Here is a 20,332-nt window from a genome sequence, read left to right on the forward strand (position 1 = left end):
AGTGGGGTCCCCCAGGGTTCTGTGCTGGGACCAATCCTATTTAATTTGTTCATAAATTACCTGGAGGATGGGGTAAACAGTTCAATCTCAGTATTTGAGGACGGTACTAAGCTAAGCAGGGCAAAAACTTCTCCGCAGGATGTGAAAACCTTGTAAGACGATCCGAACAAATTATTGGGGTGGACTACTACTTGGCAAATGAGGTTTAATGTGGAAAAATGTAAAATAATGCATTTGGGTGGCAAAAATATGAATGCATTCTACTCACTGGGGTGAGAACCGCTGGAGGAATCAAGGATGGAAAAAGACCTGGGGGTCCTAGTAGATGATAGCTGCTGCTAACAAAGCAAACAGAACATTAGCATGCATTAATAAGGGGATTAACTCAATAAATAAAGCGATAATTCTCCCACTTTACAAGATTGGTCCGGCCTCACCTGGCGTATGCTGTCTAGTTCTCAGGAAGGATGTACTGGAAATGGAGCGAGTACAGAGAAAGGCTACAAAGCAAATAAAGAGACTAGAGGCTATTCGTTATGAGAAAAGGTTGCGAGCATTGAACTTATTCTCTCTGGAGAAGAGACGCTTGAGAGGGGATAAGATTTCAATTTACAAATACCACACTGGCGACCCCACAATAGGGATAAAACTTTTCCGCAGAAGGCAGTTTAATAAAACACGTGGCAACGCATTAAAATTAGAAGAAGGGGCATGGCCTAGCGCATGGCGAGGACAGACACTTGAGAGACCATGCTTCTACTCCCGTCCACTCTAACACCTGCAGCACCGTGGACCGAGACCTCCCTGGCTTCACACATGAGCTGGAGAGGATACAACACCACCCCCCACACCTCCGGGAATACAAAATCGGGGGAGACCGGAAGTTATTTCTCCACAAAGGGCCCAGGGAATAGAGCCACACCGGCCTCCAAGATGGTGGCGACCCGCTCGGCGGCCACACATGCTGCACAAGCTGCAACGAAGGTACAAAATACCGCTCATTCCCCTCACTCTACCCGGCCCTCAGACCCGGATCCTGACCCTTCCAGGAGCCCATCTCCCTGCCTCCACACTCAAGGGGACAGCTGGGACATGGAGGCCTACATTAAAGCCCTCCCCACCAAGCAGGACATAGTCATACATTAGCAGACTGGAGATGTCCTACAGGAAGGAAATGACCTCCGCCAAGACCTAGGGCACAGACTGGAGGACATTGAGCATAGGGTGGAGGACACCACCGCCAGAATATCTGAACATGAGGCCATATTGCAGGAACATACCAACCAAATTCAACAACTGTTCTATGGCTTAGATGACCAGGAAAACAGAAGCCGCCGCAACAACATCCGCATACACGGACTGCCAGAAACAGTGAAAAGCAAAGATCTTGTAAAGGCAGCCACCAAAGTATTCAATCAACTGCTAAACAATCCCACTGACACCCCGATCAAATTAGACTGAATCCACAGATCACTGGGACCCCGCAACCCAAACCCTGCCTACCCCAGTGATCTCATCTAACACATAAATTTCTTCAATGTGAAGTCCGACATCATGCAAGCAGCTCACACGCAAGAATCCATTATCCATCATGTTTAATGATAACCCTATCATGCTGCTGACTGACCTATCAAAGCAGACCTTACTCATGTGGAAAGCCTTGAAACCTGTCATGGATGCTCTACAATCCAAGCAGATCAAATACTGCTGGGGATTTCCGTTCCAACTATTTACATCTCAGAATAGCAAATCTGTGATTTTCCGCACCCTGGGGGACTTGGCTAATATTCTAGGCACTTTTGAACTCCCTCAAATACAGATTCCGGATTGGCCTCTTCACCCAGCAACCCCAGGTTTCCCCCTCTCTACTGGATGGGAAACATTCTCCAAAAAGAAACCTTCCCGACCACATACCTCCCAAATTTCCTGCTGGATGAGACCCCAATTCCCCCAGCGGCCGGTGAGGATTTCGCTTTTTCAACTCATCTCGGTTTTTAGTTCTCGGGGACAAGTTTGATGGTTGCATTATTATTATATTAGTTACAATGCATCTCAGATAGAGGTCGACCGATATATCGGCCGGCCGATATATCGACCGATATATCGGCCGGCCGATATATCGGCCGATATTTGCCGTTTTTTAAATAATCGGCATCGGCTGATTTGTGCTGATAAAAAGCCGATTTAGAACTACAGCTGGACTTTGAAATAACTTCTGTAAGAAGTCAGTGTAAGTTGCCTGAGGTCATAGCAACCCTTTCCTCCTCTCTGGGCAGGCTGCCAAGAAAAGAACTAAATGATACAATGTTTACACTTGAATGAATGAAGTCATCTCTGTGTGTAGAAGTTCTCAGTTTAACCATTTAAAGACTAAATCTTTTCTGACACTTGTTGCTTAGAAGTAAAAATCCTGTATTTTCTGCCAGAAAATCACTTAGACCCCCCAAAAATGATATATATTTTTTTAGCAGAGATCCTAGGGAATAAAATAGCGGTTGTTGCAATATTTTATGTCACACGGCATTTGCACAGAGGTCTTTCAAATGCATTTTTTTGGGAAAAAAATACACCATTTAAAAAATAAAAATAAAATAAAAACAGTAAAGTTAGCCCATTTTTTTATTTTTTTTTTTTTTGTCCAAAAGTTTTGACTACCTGTTTTTATTTAATATATATATATATTTTTTTTTATCTAAATCATACATACAAGTAAACTGATTGGAGGTTTGTTTTGTTTAATAAATGTTTAAGTGTAAGAAATTTTCTGTATCACGTATGAAGGCCGCTTTCACACTGGAGCGCAAGTTTTAGCGGCTCTTTACCATCATTTTAGCGGTGCTATTTGGCTGCTAGTGGGGCACATATAACCCAGCTAGCGGCCAAGGAAGAGGTTAAATGCGCCCATGAAGCACTGCTGCCAAATCGCATTGCATGCGCTTCGGCAGTGGTGCCCTTCATATCAATGGGCAGGAGTGGTGGGGGAGCGGTATACACCACTCCAAACGTGCTGCTTGCAGGACTTTTTTTTAAAGATCCTGTCAGTGCATCGCCTCAGTGTGAAAGCACTCTGTCTTTCACACAGACTGCAGGGGAGCCATTTTGCAGGCACTTTACAGGCGCTATTTTTAGCCCAAAAGCGCCTTAAAACGCCCCAGTGGGAAAGGTGTGTTAGATCAAGGGGGATTAAAAATAAATAAATAAATAAAATAAAATCGGCCTAACATATCGGCCCAAAAAAATCGGCATCATATATCGGCTATCGGCCGCCATGATTTCTAAATATCGGCATCGGCATCGGCCAGAGAAAAACCCATTTCGGTCGACCTCTAATCTCAGATGTTCGATACTTCATAATGTTAGAATTATTTTTCTTGTTTCCCTGAGCATTGCATAACTTACTTAAAAACTCACTTGAGTTAGCACCTGGTGCTGCGTTACTTTCAGGTTATATCACTTTTACTTCAGACATGGACGGGGGCAGAGTACCCCATGTCAGACTAACCATGCTCCCACCCATAGGACTAACGGAGACTTTAGTGCCTCTGTATTTGTCGTTTATTTTAGTACTTATCGATAGTGTCCATGCTCCATACCCTAACCCGGACACTAGAAGGAGCTACCTCTTCGCAGACTATTGTTGTGTACCAAGACGTTCACCACTCCATAAATACTTATATTGCTCCTTACCACACCCTCCCCAAAGGTACCTTGCACTAACAACAAAGGCAATTAGCTTTCATATACAACTACCTCAGTGCAAGCAAGCATTTTCCCATCTTTACCCACCCCCTACCTACTCCCCCCAATCCTCTCTCTTTTTCAGCACTACTACCCGCAACTGAGCCTCTTTACTCCATAAATGTACATCGCTTACCATGAAATCGTCACATTATGGTAGCCACCTAAGAGTTCAAGATATCCTTGCTAAACTGCAGAGGATTCAACACACCAGAAAAACGCAGACAGATATTACACCACTTTCACAAATCCAAAACACAGATATTGCAGCTACAGGAAACCCACTTCCATTCAGATTCCATCCCAGCGATACCAGACAAACACTTTACAACATGGTACCATAGCACCAATTCCATAGCTAAAACAAAAGGTGTATCGATAGCTTTTCACAGCTCTTTCTCCCCCACTGTACTCGAAGCAGACAGATCCCATGGGACGATATTTGTTCTTGAAAATTCTATTCCAACAGACTGTTTTCACAATTGTTAATGTTTGTCTTCCAAACCAGGATGAGCTCCACTTCCTCTCCTCCGTGACAGCCCGTCTGAAGACCTTCGGATCTCATAACTTAATTCTCATAACTTAATTCTAGGAGGAGATCTCAACGCTCCCCTCATCCCAAGACTGGACTCCTCAACCGGTAAGTCACACGTCACCCCTTCTCCCTAACCAAAATATGCGCCGTCCTAGCGGAACTCTCCCTAGTTGACGTATGGTGACTTTTGCATCCTGCTGAGAGAGACTACACATATTACTCCCTTGCCCACAAATCCTACAGTAGAATAGACTACATTTTTCTCTCACAAACACTCTTGGACCTAGACCCCGAGAGTGGGATAGGTCTGAAGCTGTGGTCAGACCATGCACCCATACATGTAACCCCAAGCAGAATTCCACAACATGCACGTAGCTCTACCTTGCGATTGAACGATAACTTACTGATGGACATTGCCTGCACTGCAGCGGTGTCGAAAGCCATTACAGACTTCACCCAACTACACGCTAGAGACGAGACCTTGCCATGTACAAATGGGAGACATTGAAATGCGTACTTAGCGGGATCTTTATCCAACATGGCTCTAGACTAAAAAGTGCTTGCACAGATGACAAAAAATGCCTATTTAAGCTGATAACCATACTCGAATCCACACACAAGCGCACGCTAGACGCCAAGACATTAGTGGAACTGTCCAAAGCATGACATGACCTGTTGCAACTCTTCACGGACAGAGCACTTACCGCCCACAATAAAGGCCGTCATATCCATTATTCACAAGCAAATAAGTGTGGGAATCACTTGGCAAGGGTCTTACACCACAGACAACAGAGACAAAACATCCCCTACATAGTTTCTCCAGCCAAACAAAAAAAAAACACAAAAACTCTGAAATTGTTTCTGAATTCAGGGACTACTACTCTTCTCTCTATAACCTTCCACCACATAGAACACACAGCACACAACACACCCAGATATCCCCAGACTTACATCAATACATTCAAGCCACAGCCCAACCCAGTATACCCCCAGCACAAGTTGACCACCTCGGACAACCCTTTACTGCTTCGGATTTCCTGGTAGCGATCAAAGGACTTAAGAACAGTAAAAGTCCAGGCCTGGACGGATATACCCTCCAATTTTAAAATTTTGCTCAACACTTAGCCCCTATAATGGCACGTGCATTTGGAGAGGTAGATGACACGCACCCTTTATCTTATCAACGTCTCCAAGCACAGATATTAGTATTACCTAAACCAGGAAAGGGCCACTCTCATTGTAGCAACTACAGGCCCATATCCATCCTGAATGTTGATCTTAAATTATTCTCCAAAATCATAGCCACTCGCTTAGCCCCCTTTCTACCATCTCTTGTTCATATTGACCAAGTAGGCTTCATACCAAATCAAGAAGCTCGGGACAACACTACAAAAACCCTGCATCTTATCTCATACGTCCAACACCATAATATCCCCGCTTGCCTTCTAGCGTGTCACGCTGAGACAAAAAAAAAAGTGTCCCATGAAGTCCATTCATCTTCTTCTCTCGCTCTGATGGACCAAAAAAAAAAAATGCAAGCCGCCACCGATGTGCCTCCATGGGAGACACCCGCCGTAGTGACACCTTCTCATATGACAGCTCTTTTATAACTGAGGGCGGGGGCCACACAATGACATTGCCGGGTGACCCCACCCCCTCTGATGCATGGGGACATCCCTATGGCTTTCCTGTAGCGTCAGAGAGGGGGTGGGGCCTCCTGGTTACGTAACTGAGTGACCACGCCCCCTCTGACGCTATGGGAAAGCCATAGGGATGTCCCCGTACACAGGGGGGAGGCCGGGATCTGTGGGTCCCCTTGTTAAAGGGGGCTTCCAGATTCTGATAATCTCACCGCCCACAGACGGCAGCAGCACAGCGCAGTACCTGGGTCAGGGTGGTGAGTACTGCGGGGGGGCCCCTCAGTCTGTGGCAGCTAGGAGGGTGGACTTTTTGTGTGGCTTGCCTTAGGTCCCTAAGTGGTGACAGACGAGTGTGGGTCAGCATGGCGTCAGAAGCTGGCGCTTCTTCCCCCAGACATCCCTGTTGTTGCAACTGGCTCCCCTGCACCTGCGGTGCCTATGGACGCTCTATCGGCGATCCTGGAGGCCTTTGTTGCAAGGGTGGAAGTGTTGTGCGGGTGCAAGGGGGTAAAAAATGCCCCCTCCCCCACCGTCTTCTGGGGAAAGCTCTGATTCAGACTTGGGCCCTGCTGTGAAAGGCGGCCCTTGTTCTGATGTATCAGAGGATGCGGACCAGGACTGTTTGGACAGTGAGGATGACTCCGTGTCTGGGCCAGCCCAGGAAAAGGCGCTTGTAGGAGCACTTATTACAGCGGTGCGGAATACCCTAAAAATGGAGGATACGGCGGGGGCATCTACAGAGGTGTCGGCCCCTTTCGGGTCCCACAAACCGGCCTGCATGGCTAAGGTGTTTCCTTACCCAACTTATTTTGATAAGTTCATTTACAAGGAATGGGGAAAACCGCAGCGGGCCTTTTCAGTCCCGAAACGCGTTGCGTTACCCCTTTGAGGAGAGTCTCCTGAAAAAATGGACATCTCCTCTGATTGTTGACCCCACACCCCCCCTCCCCCGGTATTCATGTTAAATATGGTAACCACAATTCCGGTGGAAGGGACTCCTGGTTTCAAGGACCCTGCCGACAGAAGAGCCGAATCGGTTGCCCGGTCCATGTTTACCGTGGTGAGATCAGCATTGCGTCCAGTGTTAGCCATGGCTCTGGTGTCGCAGACTCTTACTGAATGGGCTAAATTGTTGCACCGTGAATTGGAGAAGCAACAGGCTTCACCGGTCTGCATGGAGTTGGTGGACCAGTTGGTGCAGGGCCTTAAGTATGTCTGTGATGTGGCCTTAGATACGGCCCCCTTGCTCTCTAGAGCCGCAGTATCAGCAGTAGTGCCACGTCGCCTGATTTGATTGAAATGCTGGTCTGCAGACTAGGCATCTAAGAAAGCACTGGCGGACTTGCCCTTCCAGAGAGGCTATTTGGAGCCTTGCTGGATGACGTTATTAAGAATGTTACTGGGGGTAAGTGCACATTACTTCCACAGTCCAGAAAAGGGAAGGAGCCACGCCATAGGCAAGGGCCCTCCTTTTCCACTCGGAAGCGGATTTTTTGTCTGCCTGGGTCGGCAGGTAAGCGTTCCCAGTCAAACAAGGTGCCTGCTGAGGGACAAAAACGTCCCTGGTTTCGCAAGCCTGCGAGCAAATCTGTTACCACATAAAGGTTTACCCCCGTCCGACTCTCGGATAGGGTGTCGTCTTCTGGAGCCCGGTGGACCTCCCTACTTTCTGACCAGTGGGTCTGCAAACTGGTTTCCTCAGGGTACAAGATAGATTTATTTATTTTTTTTCTTGTCCGCCAAACAGACTTTTTCCCTCCAACCTTCGTCATCTTCTGGCTCATTGGGAGGCCCTGTTTGGGGCAGCACAGGACCTGCTGCTGCGCGGGGTGATAGTACCTGTACCGAAAGCGGAAGTGTTTCAGGGATTTTACTGTGTTTGTAGTCCCAAAGAAGGAAGGGGTCCATTCGGTCCTTGACCTCAAGGCCCTCAACAGCTTTGTGAAAGTATGAAGATTCAGGATGGAATCAGTTTACTCAGTGGTCGCTGCACTTCATCAGGGGGATTTTTCTGGCATCCCTGGACATCAAGGACGCATACTTGCATGTCTCCATATGCATCAAGCATCAGTAGTTTCTGCGATTTGCAGTCGGGGATGAGCACTACAAATTTGTAGCTCTCCCTTTTGGCCTGGGGTCGACACCGAGGGTCTTCATCAAGGTGCTAGCCCCAATTATGGCATTGCTAAGGCAGCGAGGGATCGCAATCGTGGGTTATCTGAACCTACAGAAGTAGGTGTTGGTGCTGACTGGACGCCTGGAGTGCCTGGGCCTGCTTCTGGACTCCTCGGAGGTGAGTCTTTCTTCCTTTGGACAAGCTGCAGACTCTTCAAGCTTCGGTGAAGTTGTTGGTGTCCCGCAAGTGGTCGTCACTCTGTGTTTGCATGCAAGTCCTGGGTCTCATGGTAGCCACTTTCGAGGCCACTTTCGAGGCGGTACCGTATACTCAATTCCACACTTGAGTCTTGCAAAAGGAGATCCTGTCAAGATGGGACAAATCTCAGTTGTCCCTGGATTGTCAATTTCGAGCGAGCCATCTAGTCAGGGACTCACTGTTCTGGTGGCCGAGGTCGCCGGCTCTTCAGTCTAGGAAGTCGTTTCTTCCTCTCCATTGGACGGTGATCACGGCGGATGCCAGCCTGACCGGTTGGGGGTGAGTTTGGGGAGTACAGTCAGCCCAGGGTCGGTGGACCCAGGAAGAATCTCGCCTGCCGATCAACGTGCTGGAACTTCAGGCAGTCAGGCGGGCCCTCTCCACATGGTTACAGGGGCTGCAGGGGCGTCTGGTCAGGATCCAGTCAGACAAAGCCACTGCGGTGGCAGATGTCAACCATCAAGGAGGAACAATGAGCTTGGCTGCAGCAAAGGAGGTCGCTCGCATCCTATGGTGGGCAGAGCGGTGCGTGCCGGCTCTGTCGGGCGTAGAAAAGTGGCAAGCAAAGTACCTAAGTCGTCAGATGCTGGACCAAGGGGATGTATTTCAGCTCCTTTGCCTAAGGTGGGCATGCCAGATGTGCTTCTCCTGGCTTCTCGACTCAATCGGAAGGTACAGAGGTTTGTGGCCAGGTCAAATGATCCCTGGCCGGATGCAGCAGACGCGTTGGGTCCATGGGGGCTCTATCGTCTGATTTATGCTTTTCCCCCACTCAAACGTCTGCTTCTCAGAGTGGAGGCCGAGGGGATTTTGGTAAATCTGATTGCCCCAGATTGGCCTCGACGTCCTTGGTATGCCGACATAGTACTAATGGTGGCGGATGTTCCTTGGCGATTGCTGATGCGAGAGGACCTTCTTTCGTAAGGTCCAATCCTGCTTTACCGCCGCTGGCTTTAACGGCATGGCTGTTGAAAGCCAGGTTCTAAGGGACTGAGGTCTGTCGGATTCGGTAATATCCACTATGTTGAGGGCACGGAAGTCATCTTCTCTGAAGATTTATCATCGTACGTGGAAGGTCTACATCTCCATGTGTGAGGAGATGAGGTGGCGTCCATGTACATATTCAGTTTCCAGGATCCAGCTGTTTTTGCAGCGAGGAGTAGATTAGAAACTTGCATTAAGCACCATTAAGGGGCAGATACCAGCTTTGGCTGTCTCCTTTTTTTTTTTTTGTTCAGTGATCCTTGACGACTCATTCATTGGTGAGTATGTTTGTTCAGGGGGTTCGACATGTGGCCCCTCCGGTTCGACCACCGCTACCTCCATGGGATTTGAATCTGGTGCTCTTGGTGCTTCAGAAACCGCAGATTGAAAACATTAGGGAGATCCCCTTATTGACACTCTTTTAGAAAGTAGTCTTTCTAGTGGCTATTACATCTGCCAGGAGGGTTTCTGAGTTGGCGGCCTAGTCTTGCAAGTCTCCCTACTTGATCCTCCACAGAGATAAAACCACAGCCTTCGTTTCTGCCAAAGGTTGTTTCTGCCTTCATCTAAATGAGGACATTGTGCTTCCGTCCTATATTTTTCCTTTAGAAATGTAATTTTGCTCTCGGACTGTTCTAAACACGGGAAACATTCACCACTTTACAGGCATACTATAGACACCCCTCAGGTACGAAATTTAAAGGAACATTTCACTTTTATTTTTTCACATTAAGCATTATTAAAATCGCTGCTCCCGAAAAAACTGCAATTTAAAAAAAAAAATTTTTTTGCATTGATACATGTCCCCTGGGGCAGGACCCAGGTCCCCAAACACTTTTTTTTATGACAATACCATGCATATAAGCCTTTAAAATTGGCACGTTTTATTTCTCCCATAGACTTTTAAATGGTGTTCCGTGGCTTTCGAATTTGCCGCAAACACCTCAAATTATTCGTTATTTGGTAAATAGGTGAACATCGGGCTCATCCCTACTAACATATATTCACACACATCGGTTGGACGTGTGTCTTTTTTCAACCTCACCTGCTATTTAACCATGTAACTAAAAATCTGGATTTTAAGGAAGAGTGCCAAGAAGAAAGCCATTTTTGAGAGAAAGCTATAAGAAGTCCCATTTGCAGTTTGCCAGAAACCATGTTGGGGACACAGCAAACGTGGAAGAAGGTGCTCTGGTCAGATGAGACAAAAATGTTACTTTTTGGCCTAAAAGCAAAACACTGTGGGGGTTATTTACGAAAGGAAAATCCGCTTTGCACTGCAAGGGCACTTGGAAGTGCAGATGCTCTAAATGCTCTGAAATGAGCGGAATCTCTGCTGATTTTATCATCCAATGATGTGCAAGATAAAATGCTGTTTTTTATTTTCCTTGCATGTCCCCCTCAGATCTACAGCGACTTTCCTCCCAAGCGCACTGAAAGTGCACTTGCAGTGCAAACTGGATTTTCCTTTAGTAAATAACCCACGATGTGTGGTGAAAAACTAACGCTGCACATCACTCTGAGCAAAGCATTTTCTTCAGCAGGGACAGGGAAGCTGGTCAGAGTTTATGGCAGGGGTGCCCAACCAGTGGCCCGGGGGGCACATGTGGCCCGCGTAGCCCTCTGATGTGGCCCATGACCTCCTGCTCTAGGATAGAATAGAAAGAGGACTGTTATTAAAGGTCAGTTTATTACTAAAATCAGTGTATATATGGGCATATCTTTTCTGCAGTGGTTACCGGGCTGCTTTCAAACTGATACGCAAGTACAGAGCAGTTTACCTGCGGGTTACCTGCACTGAGCCATAGACTTCTATTGTTACCTGCGAGTTTGGTGAGCTCTCTGAAAGTGCATGAAACCTGCAGAATATAATAGAAGTCTATTACAAACTGCAGGAAAGCCAAAGGTACCCTCCGTTGCACACGTGGTGCCGGTAAACCGCAGCGCATCAGTGTGAAAGCAGCCTTGGGCCACTTTCACGCGGTCAGTCCGACAGTCCAACCAATTGGACCCTCCATTCACCTCTAAGTAGTGGCAGACATAAACAGACTTGAGTTCTACCTCCAATACGATCCACTAAAAGTATCGGGGCTGCGTCCGTGTCCGCTCGGCATCCACCCATTCCACTCATTGTGGCCTGCGACTGGTTACCAAGTCGCTTAAGTGGTCCTCGCTCTTCAAAAGCTTGGGCACCCCTGCTTTACGGGAAGCTGGATGGAGCCAAATACAGGGCAATCTTAGAAGAAAACCTGCAAAAGACTTGAGAATGGGGTGGAGGTTCATGGAATGGTTTAGATCGGGGATATGCAATTAGCGGACCCCCAGATGTTGCAGAACTAAAAGTCCCATGAGGCTTAACAAGGCTCTGACAGCCACAAGCATGACATCCAGAGGTTAGAGGCATGATGGGACTTGTAGTTTTGCAACAGCTGGAGGTCCGCTAATTGCATATCCCTGGTTAAGATCAAAGCATATTCATGTGTTAGAATGGCCCAGTCAAAGTCCAGACCTAAATCCAATTGAAAATCTGTGGCAAGGCTTGAAAATTGCTGTTCACAAATTCTCTCCATCCAATCTGACAGAGCTTGAGCTATTTTGCTAAGGAGAATGGGCAAAAATGTCATTCTCTAGATGTGCAAAGCTGGTAGAGACAGACCCAAAAAGACTTGCAACTGTAATTGCAGTGAAAGGTGGTAATACAAAATATTGACTCGGGGGCTGAATACAAATGTACTCATGTCCAAAGTTCATCCTTACTGACAAGGCTAGTAGGAATTAGCAGTGCAATCCAGTGTTCTGAGAAAGAACTACACAGGAGCAGTGCATAATATCAAGATACCAAAGTACTTGTAAATTGTATAGGATCATGCATAATCCATCTGTTTTGGGAGTGTTACAGCCGTGGACTTGGTAGGATTTTCAGCTAGCAATACCTATTCTGTTGCAGATGTTACTTGTGTGGCAAAAAGATTTGAATATTTAAAGTAATTCTAAAGACATTTTTTTATTTAAAAAAAAAAAAAAAAAGATGTGCTACTTATGATATTGCATACCTCCCAACTTTTTGAGATGGTAACGAGGGACACCTATTAGAAAAAGTATGTAAGCATATCGCACACCCCTTGCTACTTCCCCTAAAGGACAATTATTCAAAAAAAGAAACGTTAAACCCAGAAGTGCTTTCTTTTTACCACTACTTTTCCTTTATACTGCATTTTGATGTGTACAAATACGGCAAATTAGAAATTGGTTGAAAGTTTTAGCACTGTGAAACACTTTTTTGAAAGCTAAGTAGTGCATTCTAAATACAAATATATAGATCTGACTGAAATGGGGGGCAAATGAGGAGGAAAGAGAGACTTTGTTCCAATGCAGGCACAGTCCCTTCAAACCAGGGATGGTTGGGAGCTATGATGTTTCTCCACTAGAAACAAGGCCAAATGTCAAAAATAACTGAAGTTAAGACAAATAAAAGAAGGTGCTCTAGATTGATAAATCAAAATGTAATTGGCCAGTACATGTATGAATGACTGCAGGCAACAGGGAAACATGGTGAAGGATACCTGTGGACTTGGGGTTGCACTTCTAGATTTGAAGTGGTTGGTTGTGTCAACTCATGGCATCCCCAATGCTGAGAAAAGAAAGCACATTTTTACCCATGTATTATCATGGGGGAGGCATCTGATTGGTCCCAACTTACTTTTGCAGCATGACAATGACCCCAAACACACACTGCACATAACAAAAATTATAAAGAACTATTTGCTGAAAAACTGTTTTAGCGAATGCTACAACAGGTGTTATGGTCCCCATAGAGCAGCAGTGAAAGGATGTAATATAGACAAAGCTGTGGAGGAACTGTGGCAAAGCTTCCAGAATGCTTGAAAGTGTACAGCATACTTGCACATTATGGCACACTTCTCTAGCGTGCCCTTTTCCAACAATGAGATTTGGGGTCCATTTGTTACTATAACCCCACTTTCCCCACTGATTCTTCTAAACATTAACATGGCTTAACATGGCTTTTTGGCTATTGGGTGACCATTGGTGTTCTAAAGCCCCATAAACACTATCAGATTTTCTGCTGATTTTTTTTTTTCCTTCAGATTTACTAAAACCATATAATATGTGGTCAAACCTTAAGAGTTTCAATTTGTGTGCAATCAGGCAGGCCGTTGCACTACATGGTTATGGTAAATCTGAAGACCAAAATCGGCAGAAAATCTGATAGTGTGTATAGGGCTTTACTCCTGCACCAATTTATATCTATCTGCCTTGCATTCAGCTTTACAGTAAGCCTTTATTGGCTTCAACAGCTGCAGTGGAGTAATTCACAATAGGAGCACTTTCATTCACGTCCGGTCTCAGCTCTATGCCCACCTTTCTTCCTGTGCTTCTGGTTTGCTGCACATTAGAGATTACAATGCCGCTCAGCCACTGCTGATAGCTGTTTTTTGGCTGACAAATTTTAAATTTAAATGAATTAAAACACATCAAAACTTATGTCATTGCAAGTACTAGAATGTGTATTGATGAGCAATATGACATGCATTGACGTTCAAAACAATGTGGGTTGTACCCCGTGATGATGCAAGTTCACATGAATTTACATGTGAGTTTACATAAATGTTGATGTGTTTTCATTGATTTCAGGTGTAAAAAGGCCTTAAAATTGTTTCGCTGTAAACTTTGAAGATGAATTAGTCCACAAGGCCTGCAGCTACAGAGGTCAGCGAGGGCTTTTAAAGTTAATGTACTGCATTTTAGAATATGTAAATACTTGAAGGCCTGAACGCATATCTACTTTAAATATTTCCTGGTTTTCAATTATTTAATAAGCTGTTTGGTTGGAGTTTTTTTTTTTTTTTTTTTATGATTAAACGACTCCCGTCTATTAAAATGATAAAGGTAGACTCAAGTAGACTCTGAGTGCTAAAGCCAGCACAAATTAGGTTTACTCTTGTTTGTTTTGCATACAGCTCTATTATATTGTGAGAGAAGGGTTTTTTTCTTATTCATTTATCTGACCTGTTTTTCTATTTGCTGTCAGGACTGGTCATAGGAAGCTATGTCTGCAGGTCAGACTGGAGACATGGCAAAGCCTGGGCAGGTAGGATCAAGTGGAAATGGACCTTCATCCTTTGGACAGGTAGGTAATTGCTACCACTTTGTAGTAGTTTATAGAATAATAATCAAACCTGTATTTTTAATCTCTGGTTCTTGGGTATTACTGTGCATTTTTTCCACGCTGTTGGTAGCTGTTCTTGTGCATTTCTTAGGGCAGTGTTGCTGAAGCGATTTTTGCTCATACGAAAAAAAATGATTTGTGGTTACTGAAATGTTTAGTTTGCAATACTCCAGACAACAAAATAAAAACTGAAAGGGATTTTTTACTATCTCCTACGCTATCCAAAATAAAAGTTTTTAGATATAGTTTAAAGTTTATAGCTAAATCATTTTTTTTTTGTTTGTTTGTTTTGGGGTGGCCATAGAAGGGTTGTTTTTTTATTACTATCTCTATCCCTGTCAGAGATTCACACTATCCTGGTGACAGAAAGTAAAAGTGAATCCAAAATGTTATCATTTTCACCATAACAGCAGTTTTGTAGTGATTTTTTTTCAGTTTCTATTGAATTTTATTCAAGTCCCATTCCCATTCCCATGGCAAGAAATATGACATTAGCGTTTAAAGTGATTGTAAAGTCTTGTTTTTTTTTTCCTATTAAGATAACAAACATGTTATACTTACCTGCCCTGTGGAGTGGTTTTGCACAGTGCAGTCCAGATCCCCCTCTTCTTGGGTCTCTGACTGGAGCTCCCAGTTGAATTGTTGAGTGCCCCCACAGCAAGCAGCTTGCTGTGAGGGCACCTGAACTGAGCCGCGGCTCTGTGCCTGAATGGGTACACGGAGCTGCGGCTCAGTTCAGGTGCCCTCACAGCCTAGGCCCCACCACCTCTCGCTCCTCATTGGCTAAGTGAGTTGCACAGCAGTGGGAGCCAATGGCATCACTGCTGTGTCTCAGCCAATCAGAAAGGAGAGTCCTGGATGACCAAGGCATTCGTGGATATCGCTGGATCGAGAGGGAGCTCAAGTAAGTATTGGGGAGATTCTGCACATAGAAGGCTTTTTATCTTAATGCATAGAATGCAGCGCTGTGACGAAAGAGAGCCTCTGGAAGACAATGCTGACGGCGGGACGCCAGGACAGACCCTGCATGGCTGCACCAGGGAGGTGGTAAGCTTATCAGCCTGTGAGGGCTAAAGTCAGCTATATAGTATACTTGCTTGGTGGTATCTGTAAGGGGAGCTTGGGTGGCAGTGACAGGTGGAGGAAGATCTGAGACTGGAGAGTGCCCCAGGAAATGTAAGGATCCGACAGCAACCCCCCATAGATACTCTGGAAGAAGGGTATCAGTATCCTAGATGGAAATTATATTGAAGACCATTTAAAAGCCAAGATATCACTATAGTGCTGAAGTTCTTGTACTGTCGAAGTCTCAACATTGCATATGTGTTGCGGAGCCCCCTTAGAGTAAACAGCGGGAAAGAAGAAAAAGAAAAAAAAAAGGGGGGGGGTACGGCCTCATAGAGGAATGTGGGAGATATAAGCAAAAGAACTTATGGTGAACATCGTCTTATGTCTATCTTGAGATGAAATAATAGACTTTGAAGGAGAACAACAGTGACTGGTATTACCTTATGTGAACCTGCTGGATCAGTGGACTAATAATATTGGAGATTATCTATGACGGGTACCCCGAAAGTAATACCTCCTACGGTGCTGGGGGTGTCTGGGTGCCTGGGTGGGGAGTGTGGTAGCAGGGACAGGGGGAAGATACCCTGGGTTTGGGGAATTGCATGGTGAAAGTAAAGGCCTGACAGCGACCCCCCCATAAGGTAGCCCGGAAGAGAGGTATTTGTATCTGTACCTGATAGGGGAATTATAACGAAGAAGTATCCAAGTATCGAGATGTTCCTGTATTACTGAAGTCCCTGTATTGCTGTAGTTCTTATTGTATATGTCTTCTCATGGATTAAGGCGGGGGACTCAACTTAAGGGGTCCATGTGAACATTGATTTACGCTTACCCTGAAGGAGAATAATGGGTAATAGGAATGCTTAAATCCACCTTCTGGATCGGCGGTGAAGTAACACTGGAGACTGTGAGATAGTATCCTGAAAGTAAAATCTCTTATGGTGCTAAGTAAAAATTCATCAAGTGCTCCTGACCCTCTCTCGGAGCAGGTGGACAGAAGAAGTTTATCTACATACTTTTCCTGGACTTATATTTGATAATATATTGGTTAAGGGTATTTTCTCCCCTTTTTTTTTTTTTTGTGAGGCGGGGAAAGACGTGGTTAGTTGGAGAAATTAGTGGGGGTTCAGTGTGTACTAGAAACCCCTTCCGCCCTAGCCCTTCCTCCTTTTTTTTTTTTTTTTTTTTTTGGGGCTCTCACTCGATCCTTCCTTAGAGTCAGTAGGAGTAGATGTAGCTGGGACCACTGGACGCGTCAGAGAGGAAATTAACCTTTTTCAATTTGCAACCAAAATATGGAAGTACTGAATGTGGTTACTTATAATGTAAGGGGTTTAAATACAAAAAGGAAAAGATTTAGGATTAATGATGAACTAAGGCATATGGGAGCAAGTGTGGTGTGTCTCCAGGAGACACACATAACACACACTTCAGGCATAAAGATTAACACAGTGGACTTCCCGGTGTGGATATACGGGGATTCTCCCTCCGCTTACTCTAGAGGAGTGGCGATTGGTTTTGGTAAAGCAACAAGATTTGAGCTAGAAAAGCGTCTAGGGGACCCAGAGGGGAGATATTTGTGTGTAATAAGGATGTTATCAAACATGAAATGTACAATTGTCAATGTTTATGCTCCGAACAAGAATGCTGATAAATTCTTAAGCAAACTGTTAAAAAAGATAGAAGATTTTAAGGAAGGGAACCTGATCTTAGCAGGCGACCTTAATTGGAACATGGACGCGAAGAAGGAGGACGTCAGGGAGACAGGAAATGGGCCACCTAGGGTCAAACAGAGGAAGTTGGTAAAAGCTTTAGCAGGTTTTCAACTGCAGGATGCTTGGAGGGCATTACACCCAAGGGACAAGGACTATACCTGCTTCTCCCAGGTACACGGCTCTTTCTCTAGAATTGATTACATTTTTTAGAGTACCATCTCCTATCAGCTCTGAGGAAGGCTGAAATAAAATCAATAACGGTTTCTGATCATGCGCCAGTGGTGATCCAGTTGGAGATGGGGGGAGTGCGTGAGCCGGGGACAAGCTGGAGGCTCAATGAATTATTGTTACAAGATAAGGAATCAATAAATAGGATTGAACAGGAAATGGAACAATTTTTTAGGTTAAATAATACCCCGGAAGTCTCTATCTCAATATTGTGGGAGTCACATAAAGTCGTAATGAGAGGTATACTAATTGGGATTGGGGCTGGAAAGAAAAAAGAGAGGGAGAGAAGGAAGCGACTATTGTATGAGCAAATACAGAGAGAGGAACAGAGCAGAAGGATGGAGGGAAACCCGGAGAGTCAGGAGTTGAAAAAAATGAAGAGTGAGTTAGAAGAATGTTTGGAGCAAGAGAGGAAGGCTGCTTATCACATGCTAGAAAAGGAGAGATATCTTTGGGGGAATAAATCAGGAAAATGGTTGGCCAGGAAGGTAAAGGAAAAAAAAAATAGAACTTTTATTCCAAAGGTAAGAGATAAGAAGGGAAAAGTACAAACTATCCCGGAAAAGATAATGGACACCTTCCATGCGTACTTTAGTGCTCTCTATAATATTGAACATGGGGGGGAGGGTGCGACCCGAGAGGAAATAGGCGATTACCTGAGGGGGCTAGATCTACATAAACTAACGCAAGAGGAAATGGCCTCGTTAGAAGCCCCAATTGCGATTGAGGAAGTGGAAAGAGCAATTAAAAATACAACAGTGGGAGGATGTCCGGGTCCGGACGGGTTCCCGATCTTATATTATAAGAAATTCCAAAAACAACTCGCGCCAAAATTATGTGAGTACTTCAATGCGGTGGGAGAGGGGGGGGGGGGTAAGTTTAGAGATTAAACAATGCTGGCACATATAGCATTAATTCTGAAGGAGGCAAAAGACCCCATGGCAGTTGAAAGCTATAGACCAATATCCCTCTTGAATTCGGATATCAAGCTGTTTGCAAAAATTATTGCGGAACGATTGAGACCCTATGTACCGGATTGGATCCAGAAAGATCAGGTGGGTTTTGTTCAGGGGAGAGAGGGGAGAGATAATGTTCTGAAAACCATTGTGTTGATGCAGGAGGCAATCAGACAGGGAGCCCCTACTGTACTTGTGTCGATTGATGCCGAAAAAGCATTTGACAGGGTCGACTGGGGCTTCCTGTTTGAGGTATTAAGATACTTTGGAATAGGTGAAAGGATGAGAAGATGGATAGAAGCGCTGTATGACCATCCCAAAGCCAGGATAAGAATCAATGGATCCTTGTCCCGCCCCCTTGAGTTATTTAATGGGACGCGTCAGGGCTGCCCCCTCTCACCGCTTCTTTTTATAATGGTGTTAGAACCCCTTCTGGCAGCCATTAGGAAAAACCAAGATATCCAAGGAATAAAAGTAATGGGTAAGGAGTATAAGATAGCATGTTTCGCCGATGACCTTTTACTTTATATGGCTAACCCAAGGATCTCCATCCCGGGAGTCATGAAAGAACTTATGGAATTTGGGAAGGTCTCAAATTTTAAAGTCAATATGTCGAAGTCTGAGATACTAAACTTAAACTTACCGATAGTTGAACAGAAGGCGTTGCAGGGGAAGTTGCCGTTTAGATGGTGCTTGAAAGAATTAGGGTATCTTGGAATTAATTTGATGGTAAAAATGGGAGGTCTGTTTGAGGCTAACTATATCCCTCTTCTTAATAAAATTAAGCAGCAACTGAGTAAGATTCAATATAGAGCCCTTTCGTGGACGGGAAGAATAAATGTTATAAAGATGTTCATCTTACCGATATTTACATACACCTGCCAAATGATTCCTATTTTGTTATCCCCAGCGTATCTAAATAAACTTAAAACTATGATTAGAAGATTTATATGGAGGGGGAAGGCAGCGAGGGTAGCATTGCATGTTTTATCTAGACGTAAAGAGAGAGGGGGGTTGGCCCTACCCGATCTTAAAAAGTATTATGAGGCTATCATGTTATCCCGCATTACGGATTGGATATATAATAAGGAAGGCAAGGACTGGGCAGAATTAGAAATTAATTTAAGCACAAAGAATATAGGAGACTTAATATGGATACCAGCAAAAACTAGAGAGTTAGCAGCAAACACGAGTACACTGACGAAAAATGCACTGTGGGTGTGGGACACAATAAATAAGAGATATGGCTGGACACATAATTCTCCACTAATTCCATTGTTGGATAACCTTTTTTTTAGACCAGGGCAGGAAGAGTACATATATTTTAGTAGGTGGGCTGGGAAAGATAGTATTAGATTACACGAGGTAATGGTCGGTGATAGACTATGCACATATGAAGAAATTATTGGGAAATGGGGACACAAGCCTTTAGATAAATGGAGACACTCACAATTATTTCATTTTGCCCAGGCCTTGCCACATCCATTGAGGGGAAAGGAGAAGTTGAGGCCTTTAGAAAAATTACTAGTGAACCGGCATAGTTTGGAAAAAAGGATAGCAAAAATATACAAAATCCTGATAGAGGAAACGGAAAATAAATATCCTGAGTACCTGGGGAAATGGGAAAGGGAAATAGGCTCTTTAAGCAATGATGAACAAAGAAACAAAATATTGAGACGTACGTACACGGTAGCGACAGACTCACAAACAAGGGAAATGTCCTATAAACTCCTGACTAGGTGGTATATAACCCCACAGCAAGGAAATAAGATTAGTAAGGAAAACCCCATTGGGTGTTGGAGAGGATGCTCGGCGGTAGGGTCTTTTGCTCACTTATGGTGGGAGTGTCCTAAAATACAAGTATACTGGGGGAAAATAATAGAAGCAAATTTAAGTGTAACAGGTG

The 20,332-nt window shown here is 44.7% G+C and overlaps 1 protein-coding gene across 6 annotated transcripts in view; it reads left to right on the forward strand.

Annotated features, from left to right (window-relative positions):
* Window positions 1–20,332, forward strand: part of RAD52 (RAD52 DNA repair protein) — a 322,154-nt gene that overhangs the window by 23,828 nt on the left and 277,994 nt on the right. For 5 of the 6 annotated variants that reach the window (XM_077468920.1, XM_077468923.1, XM_077468922.1 and 2 more), the window contains exons 2-3: window positions 4,247–4,378; window positions 14,322–14,420. In XM_077468920.1, coding sequence (XP_077325046.1) covers window positions 14,340–14,420 — 81 coding nt within the window. In that variant the 5' untranslated portion in view covers window positions 4,247–4,378; window positions 14,322–14,339. The remainder of the gene's footprint in view (window positions 1–4,246; window positions 4,379–14,321; window positions 14,421–20,332) is intronic. The other variant, XM_077468921.1, reaches the window with a different exon arrangement.

This window comes from Lithobates pipiens, unplaced genomic scaffold (assembly GCF_037356315.1).
Source record: "Lithobates pipiens isolate NorthernLeopardFrog02 unplaced genomic scaffold, aLitPip1_a1.2 Scaffold_8, whole genome shotgun sequence".
In the NCBI taxonomy this organism is placed as follows: domain Eukaryota; kingdom Metazoa; phylum Chordata; class Amphibia; order Anura; family Ranidae; genus Lithobates; species Lithobates pipiens.